The following is a 16,013-nucleotide window of genomic DNA, read 5'->3' on the forward strand; positions in this document are numbered from 1 at the left end:
GTTGCACTACCATGCAGCCAGCTGTTTTTCTCCAACTGCATGCTGAGCTGGCATGGCCTGCTGTTAACACCGTGCCTGCGAGGCAGAATAGATCTTGTCTGTCACCTGCCCCTGCTACTCGACTGATCTGTCCAAATGCCACCACCATCGACAATGCTGACCGACATGGCACCTGCACTCCAGCCTCTGATCCCTCAGACCCACATTTGGTCTTGCTACACTGACATCCTTCTCTCATAATGGGAGGGCGAGGGGGGAGACAATGTGCTGCCTTTCTAAATTCTAAAATTATGTGAGTTGCACAATCTGCCTTAGTAGATGCTTTTCCCTCACAGGCACACCTAGATGCTCTCCAAAGCACCCGTGCTATAGTGGGCAGCTGCTGATGTGAACATCTTTCCTCCCACTACCGCAACATGCCTACTGTAGCTTCAGGTCAGGATTCCCATAGGCATGCAAGGCAGTCACTTAGGAGAGCCCGTCTTTCAATTCCAGAGGCCTGTAATTTCATGTGCAGCAACACACACAGCCCCTGTGTGATGTATTCCTTCGTGCCGGTGCCATGCGTTAACGTGGACCATCCCATTTAGGTCTCATACACTTCTGAATCTGCCTTACCCCACGATGGCACTCTGTCACTGTATTTCTTTTATTTATTTATTTTTTCATTTATTTTCACAACCTCTATGAGGGGTAAAGTTTTAGTGTTTATGTTGAATTTTCTAACAGGTGCTAATTTTAGTGAAGGCTCCAACCCGTGTATCTAACATGTTTGCTTCTGTGGTAGAACTGATGAACTAAGAACCTTACCTTTGCAAATCACACCTCAAATTTGTGTATTTTTCATTTTTTCCATGTTATTTTGTTTAAATAATAGGTAGCAGTTTGTCTAACCTAGTAAATGCCTTGCGTTACCAAAAACCATCTCCACACCTTTTTGTTGCTTCACTGGAACATGTGTTCCGTATAACTTTTTGCCGTCTTCTGTTTCCCTCAAGTTCACTCACCCAGTGGTGGTGATGTGCTTTGTGCAGTGTGAAACACTTACAGCACTGCACTGTGTTTCCATAGTTTGCACGTTCATTATCGTGGACAGTTGTTGATATACAGTATCCAATTACCACAACTCTGCTGCGTTCTTCAGTATATCAATATTGTGTTATTTATATTATGTAATATACAGTGAATCGCCAAACCATGCCTGTGACACTGTTAAATTTCCTTCTTCCACAAGAGCAGTGACTTGATTATGAATGTGCTATTGAGGATGGGATGTGGCTCAGGGTGATACTGCCATCAAATGTGAGGATACAGTCTAATACAACAAAGTACTCCAGAATTACGTATCTCTGTAGATAAGATGATCATACCAGGAAGTTAAGCAGCCTGGCATCTCTAAACATGTCCACACCATGTTTAGGTCACTAAGCCTCAGTTTTTGAAATTATCACCACCACCAGTCATCACTAATAAGCGCTTTACTGCTTTCAACTGGAGAGTTGGCACCGTGATTGGGACGATTATTTACTGATCAGGACGTCAAGGGCTCAAATTCCCAAGCTTAATTAAAAGTATTTAATAAAACTAAATAGGGATAAGAATATCTTGTAGAACAAAGTGGCAATTATATCAAAACGTTAGAAACAGTCAAAATCTAAATGCAGCAGCCCATTACAAACAGTATTGTAAGGTGCTTAAAAATGTTATTAGGAAGGCAAAAAGTATGTGGTATGCAGATAGAATAGCTAAGTCTCAGGATAAAATTAAAACCATATGGTCAGTCGTAAAGGAAGTTGCTGGTCTGCAGAGACAGGTCGAGGATATAGAATCAGTGCGTAGTGGGAATGTCCGTGTTACTGATAAGTCACATATATGTACAGTATTTAATAATCACTTTCTGAATATAGCAGGTGAACCAAATAGAAACCTAGTCCCAACAGGGAATCATATAGCGCTCTTAGAAAAAAGTGTTCCGAGACTGTTACCTGAAATGCTCCTCCATGATACTGACAAGAGGGAGATTGAGTTAATAATTAAATCACTAAAGACCGAGAACTCTCATGGATATGACGGGGTATCTAGCAGAATACTGAAGTATTGTTCTATGTATGTTAGCCCATTTCTCAGCCATATCTGTAACTTTTCCTTTAGGAGTGGTCGGTTTCCTGACCGATTAAAGTACTCGGTAGTGAAGCCACTTTATAAAAAGGGAGACATTGATAATGTTGACAATTTTAGACCTATTTCTATGCCATCGGTGTTTGCTAAAGTTATCGAGAAGGTTGTATATACAAGGTTACTGGAGCATTTAAATTCACATAATTTGCTGTCAAATGTTCAGTTTGGTTTTAGAAATGGCTTAACAACTGAAAATGCTATATTCTCTTTTCTCTGTGAGGTTTTGGACGGATTAAATAAAAGGTTGCGAACGCTAGGTGTTTTCTTTGATTTAACGAAGGCTTTTGACTGCGTTGACCACAAAATATTACTGCAGAAGTTGGACCATTATGGAGTAAGGGGAGTAGCTTACAATTGGTTCGCCTCTTACTTTAAGAACAGAAAGCAGAGGGTAATTCTCCGCAATATTGAGAGTGGTAATGATGTTCAGTCCCAGTGGGGCACTGTTAAGTGGGGCGTTCCCCAAGGGTCGGTGCTAGGGCCACTGCTGTTTCTTATTTATATAAATGATATGCCTTCTAGTATTACAGGTGATTCAAAAATATTTCTGTTTGCTGATGACACCAGCTTGATAGTGAAGGATCTTGTGTGTAATATTGAAACAGTAACAAATAATGTAGTTCATGAAATACGCTCGTGGCTTGTGGAAAATAATTTGATGCTAAATCAGAGTAAGACTCAGTTTTTACAGTTTCTAACTCACAATTCAACAAGAACCGATATTTTGATCAGACAGAATAGGCATATTATAAGCGAGACGGAACAGTTCCAAGTTCCTAGGCGTTCGGATAGATAGTAAGCTGTTGTGGAAAGCCCATGTCCAGGATCTTGTTCAGAAGCTAAATGCTGCTTTATTTACCATTAGAACAGTATCTGAAATAAGTGATACTTCAACACGAAAAGTAGTCTACTTCGCATATTTTCATACGCTTATGTCATATGGTATTATTTTTTGGGGTAATTCTTCTGATTCAAAAAGGGTATTTTTGGCTCAAAAACGGGCTGTTCGAGCTATATGTGGTGTAAGTTCGAGAACGTCTTGTCGACCCCTATTCAAAAATCTGGGAATTCTGACATTGCCCTCACAGTATATATTTTCTTTAATGTTGTTTGTTGTTAGCAATATTAGCCTATTCCCAAGAGTTAGCAGCTTTCACTCAGTTAATACTAGGCAGAAATCAAATCTGCATGTAGAATGCACTTCCTTGACTCTTGTGCAGAAAGGAGTGCAGTATTCTGCTGCATCCATTTTCAATAAGCTACCACAAGAACTCAAAAATCTCAGCAGTAGCCCAAACTCTTTTAAGTCTAAACTGAAGAGTTTCCTCATGGCTCACTCCTTCTATTCTGTCGAGGAGCTCCTGGAAGAGCTAAAAAATTAAGCAAATTCCAGTGTTACATTGTTGATTTTCTTCATTTAAACTTACGACTTGTCACCTGAATATGTTTTTTTATATTTCATTTTATCTGTTTCTAATATCGTGTTATAATTTCACGTATCGACTCGGTCCATGACCATGGAGACTTCTCCTTAATTTGGTCCCACGGAACAATAAATAAATAAATAAATAAAATAAATAAATTAATTAACTTAATGCAATAATTACAGGATAATGCAATAACAAAGATAAGAATAATACATATGCAGATGTAGATAAGCATAACGCGCCATTTCATATTGTCACTGAGGCATTCACTTACCATTAACTAACTACACACAGATTCATTTTTGTTAATAAAGTCAGAGGTTGTTTTCTGGTGACCATTAGGCAAAAGAAATGAATATGCACCATACTGTGCCGCCTGGAAAAAAACTACAAAATATTTTTTAAAAAACTTGATTTCAAAGTGGTGCAAACATTGGCAACTTGCTTTAAATGTGCAGAAATGTAAAATTTTGCACTTCAAAAAATACAGAATAGAAGTATGCTAAGAGTGCAATATCAAAATTGACAGTTGGTATCTATAAGTTCATACAACTGTAACAATTTGTGGGGATATGAAATGCAATGATCTCATAGGTTCAGTCATAGATATAGTAGATGGTAGAAATTGGTTCATTGACAGGATATTTGCAAATAGAGTCATTCTATAAAGGAGACTGCTTGCAAGATACTTATGCGCCCATCTCTTGAGTATCACTCAGGTATGTGGGATCCATACTAAATAAGATTAACAGAGAATATTAAGCTTACTCAAACAGTGGTAGCACAGAGGATCATAGGTTGTTCAACTAATGGGAGGGAGCTATGGAAAGTTGAAAAACCTAAGTTGACAGATTGAATTGAACTTTATTTGATGCTGTAGGATTACATGGTGTACAGTGAACGTACATGTAATATAGGACGTGTCAAAAACACAAAAACCTTCATTATCACATACTTCATAACTATTCTAACATCATTGATTATAATCAACAATATTTACAAATTTAATGTGAGCAATGCTCATCAATTCTGTAACTTTCCTTTTCCACCAGATAGTATTTAAAGTTCTTTGACAACTTAGTGTAATGTGCATCGTCATGCAGTTTTTCAGGCAGACTTCTTAGTAATTTGATATCTGAGTACTGGCGTCCTTTTTCAAGCATTGTCAGTGGGTGGGATGTCCGCCCCCAGTAGCTGAGTAGTCAGCGCAACAGAATGTCAATCCTAAGGACCCGGGTTCAGTATTCAGCTGGATCGGAGATTATAAATATGACAGGGCTGAGTTTATTACAGGCAGAATTAATATGTTGTTTCCATTTCAGTTTGTTACTCACAGTAATACGTAAGAATCTAGTGGATTCTACTTCTTCTTTTAGTCTCATTTGATCCACCTCTAAACCCATGTGCACAGCCTTCTCTTTATTTCTGAACACTGCATACATAGTCTTTTTTGGTTTATAACAAGTACATTTTCCAGAAGCCATTGAGCTGTGGTGTTTGCAGATATGTATGCTCTTCTCTCAAGCTGTGCCACAGTTTGGTCATTGTTCAGTAATGTCATGTCATCTGCATACAAAATTTTCTTCTCTTTCTCTTCATTACCTATGTCATTAACAAACAGATTAAAAAGCAATGGCCCCATTACTGGTTCCTGCGGCACTCCATATTTGATGGTTTTGGTTTCTGACTGATATGCATCCCTTATTGATACATATTGCACATATTGGTCGCACAAGTGATGCCCAAGATTAAGAAAGTTCTTGAGGTTGAAATTCTCATCATGGATGATGTCGCATAGGAATACATGCAGATCATTTCTCCTGGGGAATGTTTCTAGTTTACATGTCCCTGCAACAGTTTGGACAATCTGGAAGGGGCGTACTGTAATCGACTCCCTCTGACATCAGTGCAGATCATCTGCCACCATTAACATGTGAATGTGACTAACGGGATCTCATTGTCTGTTGGCTGCATCTGCAGGGCATTCTTCAGTACTGCAGCAGGGACGTAGTTAGAAATGCATGACCAAGTTGTCCTTTACTTATTAACCAATGAATCCTTGAAGAAATACTGTGGTAGCTGCAATGGCACAACCTGTGTCTCACAGGCATAATGCGACTTTCTCATGACAGAATGCTCACACAGAGCCAGCAGAGAAACAGGGCTGGTGGTGTCAGTATCCTTATTCGCCAAGTAGCATATCGGCACTACAGTGCAAGGATAGATGACGTCTGGCACACTCAGCCAGTGTTCCAATGTCACCAGCAGAAAGTGAGAAGGCACTCTTTAAGTTGAGCTGAGGACTCTGGGACATCAGCTGGTGATAAGTGATGCCAGACACTGAGTGGTTTGCATGACGTCATGTAGACCAGTGGCTCCAGTTAGTAGACACCACTGCTTGGTGAGGGCCAATGTGATGTAGCAGCACATTCAATTAATGACTAGCCAGGAGGCTCTGCCAGTCAAATGCAAGATACTGAATGATATAGCCAGCAGAGACAGGAATATTTGTAGTCCTTATACCCAGGTGCATAAGGAGGCAGGTTCCTGTCACATAACCTGAATTTGTAAATGGCACATTATGCTGCACTATGTAGCAGTATGGTCAGCCACCAATGATCATTTGTGCTAGCACTATTTCAGCTTCCACCGGCAGAACTGGGGCTACAGATGTTCTGCATCTTACATGGCTAGTTGCAAGGGCCCCCTTGCATCTTAGACTGTGTCAGATTATTAGACAAACGTCAGAGTGCTCTCCATACACAATTAGAATGGGAAGAAACCCTGATTTGTAGCACAGTGTTAAATACCCTCTGCCATACAAATCACGGTACTTTCTTGAATATGTGTGTGGGTTACATGCAGAGACTTCATGAACTCAACGACTCGTGAAGATATTTCCCAGGTACATATTAAGGTACTCTTTGGTTCCATGCTGTGACATTGTTCTTATCCTAATTATTTGTGTATTGTAATGTACATAAGCTGTGGCATAAAGCTCATTTCAGTATCATTTATCCTTCTAATGTAACGATTTTCATAAATTTTATTGTACATGCGTAGTACACTCTAAGCCAAATAAAAAGATGCACCAAGAAGGAATTATCCAAAATGAACAGAAATCAGTAGATGTGATGTGCATATACGTACAAACAAATGATTATATCTAAAAACAAAGATGATGTGACTTATCAAATGAAAGTGCTGGCAGGTCGACAGACACACAAACAGACACAAACACACACACAAAATTCAAGCTTTCGCAGCAAACTGTTGCCTCATCAGGAAAGAGGGAAGGAGAGGGAAAGACAAAAGGATGTGGGTTTTAAGGGAGAGGGTAAGGAGTCATTCCATTCCCGGGAGCGGAAAGACTTACCTTAGGGGGAAAAAAGGACGGGTATACACTCTCGCACACACACACACACACACACACACACACACACACACACACACACCCACACATATCCACCCACACATATACAGACACAAGCAGACATATTTAAATGTCTGTATATGTGTGGATGGATATGTGTGTGTGTGTGTGTGTGTGTGTGTGTGTGTGTGTGTGTGTGTGTGTGTGTGTGTGCGAGTGTATACCCCTTCTTTCCCCCTAAGGTAAGTCTTTCCGCTCCCAGGATTGGAATGACTCCTTACCCTCTCCCTTAAAACCCACATCCTTTTGTCTTTCCCTCTCCTTCCCTCTTTCCTGATGAGGCAACAGTTTGCTGCGAAAGCTTGAATTTTGTGTGTGTGTTTGTGTTTGTTTGTGTGTCTGTCGACCTGCCAGCACTTTCATTTGGTAAGTCACATCATCTTTGTTTTTAGATATATTTTTCCTACATGGAATGTTTCCCTCTATTATAACCAAACAAATGATTACAATTTCATAAAAAATTAATCCTTTATTCAAGAGAAAAAGAGATTCACAAACTGAGAAAGTCAATAGCACATTGTTCCACATCTGGCCCTTATGAAAGCAGTTATTCAACTTGGCCTAAGTCCTCCTGAGGGATATTGTGCCAAATTCTGTCCAATTGGCACATTAGATCGCGAAAATACTGAGCTGGTTGGAGGGCTCTGCCCATAATGCCCCAAACTTTCTCAATTAGGAGAAGTCCATTGACCATACTGGCCAAGGTGGGGTTTGGCAAGCACGAAGACAAGCAGTAGAAATCTTGCTGTGTGCAGGCAGGCATTATCTTGGTGAAATGTAAGCCCAGGATTGCTTGCCTCGAAGAGCAACAAAAAAAGGCATCGAATATCACCAACATACCACTATGCTGTAAGTGTGCTGTGGATGACAACCAAAAGGGTTGTGCAATAAAATGAAATAGCACCACATACCATCACTCATTGTTGTCAGGCCATATGGTGGGTAAGAGTCAGGTTGGTATCCCACTGTTGTCCAGGGCATCACCGGATACATCTTCCACCTGGAATTCAATGACTGGAGTAGAATTGTCCTCAATGATGTGTTCTGCTTCAAACTGAGCCCCAATTGTCAGTGAAAACTTGTCTCAGGGTGCCCTGGACAGTGGTGGGATACCAACCTGAATGTTGTTAACCATGCAGCTCAACATGCAGGAGTGATGGTATGCAGTGCCATTTCATTTTTATAGTAGGACCTCTTACATTGTCATCTGCGGCGCCCTTACAGCACAGTGGTACTGCAACGGTATTCTACGCCCTTTTTGTTGCCCTTCACCGCAAACCATCGTGGGCTTACATTTCAGCAAGATACTGACTGCATATGGCGAGAGTTTCTACTGCTTGTCTTCGTACTTGCAAAACCTTTCCTTTGGCCAACAGGGTCGCCAGATCTCTCCTCAGTTGGGAATGTTTGGAGCATTATGGGCAGGGCCTTCCAACAAGCTCAAGATTTTGATGATGTAACTCATCAATTGCACAGAATTTGGCAAGATATCTCTCAGGAGGGCTCAGGAGGTCTAAAATTGTAATAATTTATTTGTCTCTACACTTTCATCACATCTATCAATTTCCTTCCCTTTTGGCTAATTCCTTTGTGAATTCTTTTTATCTTAGAGTGTATAAAGAGGGCCTGACTCTTGATTAGTGTATAACAATTATCTTTTTTTTTTTTTTTTTTTAAAAAATTATCTTTCACAACATACTAATGCATACAGAACTTAAGTAAAAAGAGCATACAAATAATATAATACTGATATAATTTTAATGACATCTATATTGCGTCTGTGATTAATAACCTTCTTTGCATGTACATTGATGAACCAACAAACATTACCGCTGCCCTCACCCCAACCCCCCCGCCTCCCCCTCCCCTCCCACACCAAAAGATTGAATATCATCTGATGACATTGCAGGCACATGATGTGGTAAGGAAAATATATAAGCAGAGCAGAGATAAATGGGGAATTATTTTAGTGACAATAAGGGCCACAAATGGGTGACTTTGATAAAGGCCAGAATGTTATGGTGAGGCACCTGGGAACAGGTGTCTCAGAAACAGAAAAGCTGATTGGTTGTTTGCGTACTGTTGTTCTAAATGTCTATGGAAAGTGATTGAAAGACAGTGAAATTGTGAGTAGGTGATACGGTGTTGAATATCCATGCCTCATCAGAGAACTTGGAGGTTGGAGGCTTGCCCACGGTGTAAATTATGATAGACAGCAATCTAGGACAGATCTGATGGTAGAGTACAATTGTGGTGGAAGCACAGGAGTTTCAGAATGTACCATTAGGTACATATTGTAGAATGCAGGGCTCCGCAAAAAGTGGCCCCTACATTTCTCCATGTTGATCCAATAACACTGTCAGTTATGACTGCAGGGGGCATGGGATCGTTGAGATTTGACTGTGGATCAATAGAAATGTGTCCTGTGGTTGGGTGAATGACATTTATTCTTACATCAGGTTGAAAGTCATATCCAGAAATGCTGTCGTCCAGACAAATGACTGCACGATTCATGCACTATACTGTGGATGCAGACTACCGTATTTACTCGAATCTAAGCCGCACTTTTTTTCCGGTCTTTCTGATCCAAAAAACCGCCTGCAGCTTAGAATCGAGTGCAAAGTAAGCAGAAGTTCTGAAAAATGTTGGTAGCTGCTGCCACAACTAACTTTTGCTGTCGAATATATGTAGCGCTACACAGGCATGCTTTGCAGGCACAAAGATAAATACTGGCGCCAAAACCTCTGCGTCAGTAAATAAATTAAAAAATGTGGCAGATGAGCTGTGGCCATCCGGTATAATGAGTTAAGGAAAAAATATTTATTCGCAAAAACTCACAATGAGAAGAAACTAAAAAAAAACAACAGAGAAGTAACAAAAACTAGGAGACTCTATAGTCTTACGGCAAAGATAAAAAAACAACACATGACCAAAAAAAAACTCTCGCACACTTTTGATATCACTTTGCACCAGACATGAAAAATATCACTGCCACACAGCTTTTTACTCCGCCCCGAGTTTCGACCACTGCATTTTCATACGTTATCCTACTAAGTAAATACAAATTCCGCATTGTTCATCTTCGAATGTAGCAGCATTTCAATGTACTACAAAAATCCAACTGGAAAGACTGTTTGGGATGTTTGTCAATATGGCCAGCTCTACATTCTGAATTCTTTTCTACCTGTGAGAAGAGATGGTTGCTAATAGGAACGTTTATGAATTGTTAACCAAATGCAGTATTCACTTCACCATAAGAATAATATGGATATAAACATTTTGCCATGTATTCTTTCGTGTTTGCTGCTCTCTCATTTAAATCCTGTGTGGCTAAAAAACTACGAAACTAGAGCGAGACAACAGCAAACGCAGAAGAATATACATATCATGTCATGTTTATATTCATATTATTCTTATGCCTAATGGTGATATAGTCAGAAATGAAGCACGGCAACTGATTAGATTTTTAAATCTAAGATGACTCTAATTTCTGTGCAGAATGTAATGTACTAAAGAGGCGTCTGCAAAGATTTTCAAACAGAGAAAAATTTTCACTAAGCTCTCGTTCAGAACATCTTCTATGATACGCAGTCTATAATTTGGTTCTTGTTGATCATTATCAAAGAAAGCAGCGGTGTAAGTAATAACAAATAGCAGTCTCTTGCCATTGTTTCGCTAATGAGACAATTCCTCTCTCTCTCTCTCTCTCTCTCTCTCTCTCTCTCTTTAAAAAGCGGCGGTAGCATGCACAAAAGCAAGCCATGCCGTGAGCGGTGACAGACCATAAACACTCATTATCAGAATGCTACAAACAATGCATGACACAGTACAGTACTGCATTTTCAGTTTAGAGTGACGTAAACACCTATAACAAAGAGAACGGCACTTATCAGATCAAAGAAAAATAAGCAATCGATTCAAACCAGATGAAGCACTTGAAAAAGGAAGGGTACCCATGTAAATACAGATGAAGCGCCTGACGCATAGCAATGGCTACCTGGTAAAGCTTAACTGCTAAGCTTACGATTCGAACCAAACTACTGTAGCTGTATCGTCATTCGTTCGACCTAATTGTGTCTCATATTACAGTGGACCCACTTTGTTTCGATTTGGAGGTGCGGCCTAAAACTTTTCTCTCCACTTGAATTTCGAGTCCTAAATTTCAGGTGTGGCTTAGATTTGGGAAATTTTTTTCCCTTGATTTCGAGTCTCATTTTTCAGGTGCGGCTTAGATTCGAGTGCGGCTAAGATTAGAGTAAATACGGTAGTAGCAGTCAGTATTATACTATGGAGAACATTCACCTGGGCTTCCGTGGGAACTGTGGTAGTAATTAAAGGCACCACTACAGCAGTGGACAATGCGAAAATTATTGCGGGCCACCTGCATTTCTTCATGTTTTCACTGACAGCGATGGCATCTTCCAGTAAGATAACTCCGTTACTAGGCCAAAATTGTGCAACAGTGTTTTGAGGTGCGTGATCATGAACTCTTGCAGCTGTCTTGGTCACTAAATTTGTATGTTCTGAACCTGCTGGGACACATCTCATGCACTATCTGGTGCCATCTCTGCCAATAACAATTATTGGGACATAATTTATGGATATTGTGTGATGTGTGCATAAACATCTGGTGACACATACCTTCTGAAACCTGCCAGAAACTCATCAAATCCATGACACACAGAATCAATCCTGTATTAGGTTCTAAAGCTGGGCCAACATGCTATTAAGCAGGTGATCCTAATATTTTCATTCGTCAGTGTATTTCTCAAGAAAATGGTTCATTCTCATTGTGAATACAAGTTAACTATCAACTGAATTTTAAGATAAGAGGCAAGACTCAGATTTACATCAAAACTTATTCTTATAGAGTAAAAATTGTGACTCTGTCCTATCTTGTGGATAAGCTTAATATTGTACAAAGATAGTATTTTGCTGGCTGTACAAAAGTATTCATTCTTTATATGGATGTTTTTACTATCTTGCACCTGTCTTCAATATCTTTAAATTCCACAGGTTTTTGCGTGCATCACATATTCATTGTTTGTCATTGGTAACAGTCTCTGAAACTTGAAACATCTGCTGTCTATCAGCTTAGAGCTCCCTCTAGTTCACAGATTGTTCATTAAAATGTGTTCACAGCCAGCTCACTTGTCAGCCATACATACAAAGTACTCTTATGTTGTTTTTAGTATAAAAATGATGACAGACAGTAAACAGTCATTAAGTTCCTAATGTTATCTATACTAGCCTTAAGTAAGAAGTAAAATAGATTATTGTCTCTTTAACAAGAGTTTATGTTGGTGAAATTGCATGAAAATGCTAGAGAAGATATCCAGAAAAAATAAAAAATAAAGGGGAACAGAAGAAGGGAAAGATTTTGATATGATCCACTGCTACAGTCTGTGCTTAACATAGTAGTTTGAAATTTGTCAGTGAGATTCCTCCAGAACATAAAATTCAGGAGGGGATTAGGAACTAGAAACCTACTCAGTTTGGTGTCCAGAATCACTGAAAAAAGTGCAACCAGAAAAATATGTTAAGAGGCAATAAGTAAGTTAATACAGGAAAGGGCGAGAAATGTAAGTACTATAATGACCGTTGGACAGGTTAATATGGTTAGCTGTGTGAATGTCTTTTAATGAAAATCAAGAAAGAACCATCTGAACATATCAGTTGAATGATTTTTAAAAATTAGATAAAAGAATATGTGCACACAACTGTGCAGCCACACTCAGTTAGCATCTGACTTTAAAAAGTCATTTGATGCTCTAGGTGTTAGTGGTTGTATCTTGATACCTCTTAAGTATTTGCTGTAATATGTTCCTTTTTCAGTTATTGACTAAAATTAGAGACCATGAGATTACTGATAACTTTTTTGTCAGCATCACACTAGAGATAGTAAGAGTGTATAGTTGTTTTATTAGATGTATTTGTATTATTAACTGTATTATGATAATTTATTAAACAGTTACTCTTTTGTAGGTCGTCAAAAAAAGGCATTTATGAATCTCTGTGGTGTAAGCAGTCCTCTAGTTGATGCTGAAACTGGAGAAGCAGTAGAATGTAAAATAAATAATACAGCAATTAATTGTCCAAGCAATTATGAATGTGTGTCTGCTAATGACACAGATCATGGTGTCTGTTGTATCAGTGAAGGTAGACCAGGTAAGCAGCTGATCATTTTCATTACATATTACAATAAACCAGTAAACCCCCAATTCTCTAAATAATTGACCTCACATGTACAAAACAGATTCAAACTTCTGATTAGAGATGAGTTGTAATGTATTAAGTATTTGACATTAAACATGTAAGTGAGAAGAAGTTTAGAAAAGGATTGAAATTACTTTTACAGTTTACTAATTTATTAAGTATTTGACATTAAACATGTAAGTGAGAAGAAGTTTAGAAAAGAATTGAAATTACTTTTACAGTTTGTTGGAAGTTGCTGAGTGCTCTCATTATAAAAGTCTGGACATGCATAGCATGGGTACTTAGGGTTCCATTTTAAGCAAAAGCTAGTTTTTTTTATGATGTCATACCTCTGGAAATATAATAATGTTGTAAATGATATAATTTTGCAGGTACCTTCAGTGGTATACATGGATACTGTATACAAAATGTATTGTGAATGGAGTTAGTAGTAAAAATGTCATAAATTGTCGTGCGTGATGCTGAAGCTTTACTGCATGACCAGTGAAAATGTTCTGAGTCATAAATACTTTTCCTTTCATCATTTTTGTGATGCATGTCAGAGAAGAAAAGTTTTCCAAAGTTTTTAAATATGTGTAACATTTTTTATAGAGCATAATCCCAAGCATATGTGATTTTAGAACTATCATCTTGACATGTTTGCATGGTTTGTGCATCAAAGACCCGAATACAGTGTGAAGTTACTATCTTATCTCCAGCCACAATAGTTGTAGCAGTGTGCCCACTTTTCGCCAGGAAAGTGCACACAATTCATTTTCTCTAAACTTCAAACTCTTTTCTGTGGTAACCCCCAAATGTGACTACTGCTTTGTTTCAGTTTTGAATTGGCACAGCCATAATTCATCATTACTTATATTAAATATTGCTTTTGACCACCTGAAATCATGTTCTTCTGTAGTATTACTTACAATAATAGCTACAATATGGAGAGAATAGATTGCTACTCATACCAAAGAGGAGACAGGCACAGTGAGAAATAATGCTAGAAATACTCCAGCTTTTGGAGAAAGTCTTCTTGTGGAGTAGCAAATTCACACAACAATAACTCTCACACACAAAGAAGCACTTATACCATTAAATTCATTTGTAATGTCATCTCTATTTAGTCCTCTACAGAAAAGTAGTTGATTCTCAAATCCACATAGGGCAATACCTTATGTTGTCGAATCACATTGTACGCCAAGAAAATTCATACATTATGAGTGCTTGTAAGATATTCATGTCACTTTGACACATTACATTTTCCTTCTGTTACATTTTTCTTGTTGGTTAGAGAGCAGTGTATTGCTTTTGGGACCAGAGTTTATCAGCCAAAGTGCTCTGGTAGGTCCCTTGCTGCCATAATACCATTAAGATTTATGAACACTTCACTGTCTTATCATATGTGTGACTGATCAGCCATCTAATGAATTCTGATCGCACATAGCCATTTTCTTCTATTAACTCCTTCAGATAAGTCTTGGTAGGAATCACTAGCCATATAATTTCTCAGGATTTGGATTTCATCACCTCTATTTCCACTTCTTATGTTCATGGCTAACAAGAATGATTATTTTAAGACAACATTCACACTGCTTTTGTTTTATGGAAATGTAGTGTAATCTTGCACTTACAGGGTAAAGTGCGCAAGTGTAGTTTGATGAAAATTATGGTGAAACAGTGACGTGTTCATGGCACTTGCTCAGTATGGACTCCTTCAGGTATTTTTTGGATGGCTCTGATTATGTTAAAGAGATTGCTAAGAATTGTCATCCATTTCTTTGAACTGGTAACTGCATGGATTTTCTGCAATTTTCCCATGACTTTTGTCTTAGCATAAACCCAAATACGCCTGCCCACAGGGTCGATAACAACCCTACCATGACCCAACATGGTCAAAATATTATTCTCACTGGTCAAACATAAAACTGTCAGAATGTGCAGAAAATGTAATGTAAATTTGCATGACAAATGCTTTGCTGAGTTTATGCATAATGATATTATGTTTATCTAAAAACAAAGATGATGTGACTTACCAAACGAAAGCGCTGGCATGTTGATAGACACACAAACAAACACAAACATACACACAAAACTCAAGCTTTCACAACCAACGGTTGCTTCTTCAGGAAAGAGGGAAGGAGAGGGAAAGACAAAAGGATGTGAGTTTTAAGGGAGAGGGTAAGGAGTCATTCCAATCCCGGGAGCGGAAAGACTTACCTTAGGGGGAAAAAAGGACAGGTATACCCCCCCCCCCCCCCCCCCCCCCACACACACACACACACATATCCATCTGCACATACACAGACACAAGCAGACATTTGCCTTTACAAATAAGCCAACCAAAGCTGACTACTGATGATCAAGTGTGTGCCTTCATAGTTATTCTATTTATGGTTTGTTATAACGTCAAGTTTAACACATATATTTCAGAACGACACAACACATATGTCACGGTACAAGTTGACAAGCAAGACATGTGTACACGTTAGCATTCGAATGAGCACTGAGTCCCAGTCTAGCGGCCGCTGCTCGGCTGGCCGCTTAGGTGGCGCAGCTGCTGCATGGCTGGCAGACAGCGCCGCACGTAGAGGACGCGCGTAATTGCGCGGTGGCGCTTTGAATGATCGGCGAGTCACAACACTTTTCCCCCCTTTGAAATTGTTGCACTGGTCTTGATGGAGGTGTCCTGGAGATGGCTAACGTCCATAGGCGTTGTTTGACTCGCTGTAAAGCCTCGAGGAGGCGGCTTCCCGTACGGACGGAAGTGTCCCCGATGA

At 39.2% G+C, this 16,013-nt stretch overlaps 1 protein-coding gene across 2 annotated transcripts in view; it reads left to right on the forward strand.

Moving 5' to 3' along the window:
* The window catches only part of LOC124612716 (balbiani ring protein 3-like), a 249,852-nt gene that overhangs the window by 178,064 nt on the left and 55,775 nt on the right, over positions 1 to 16,013 (forward strand). For both annotated transcript variants that reach the window (XM_047141072.1, XM_047141073.1), the window contains one exon: positions 13,024 to 13,206. In XM_047141072.1, the coding sequence (XP_046997028.1) occupies positions 13,024 to 13,206 (183 nt within the window). The remainder of the gene's footprint in view (positions 1 to 13,023; positions 13,207 to 16,013) is intronic.

The sequence above is a fragment of the Schistocerca americana genome, chromosome 4 (assembly GCF_021461395.2).
Source record: "Schistocerca americana isolate TAMUIC-IGC-003095 chromosome 4, iqSchAmer2.1, whole genome shotgun sequence".
Classification (NCBI taxonomy): domain Eukaryota; kingdom Metazoa; phylum Arthropoda; class Insecta; order Orthoptera; family Acrididae; genus Schistocerca; species Schistocerca americana.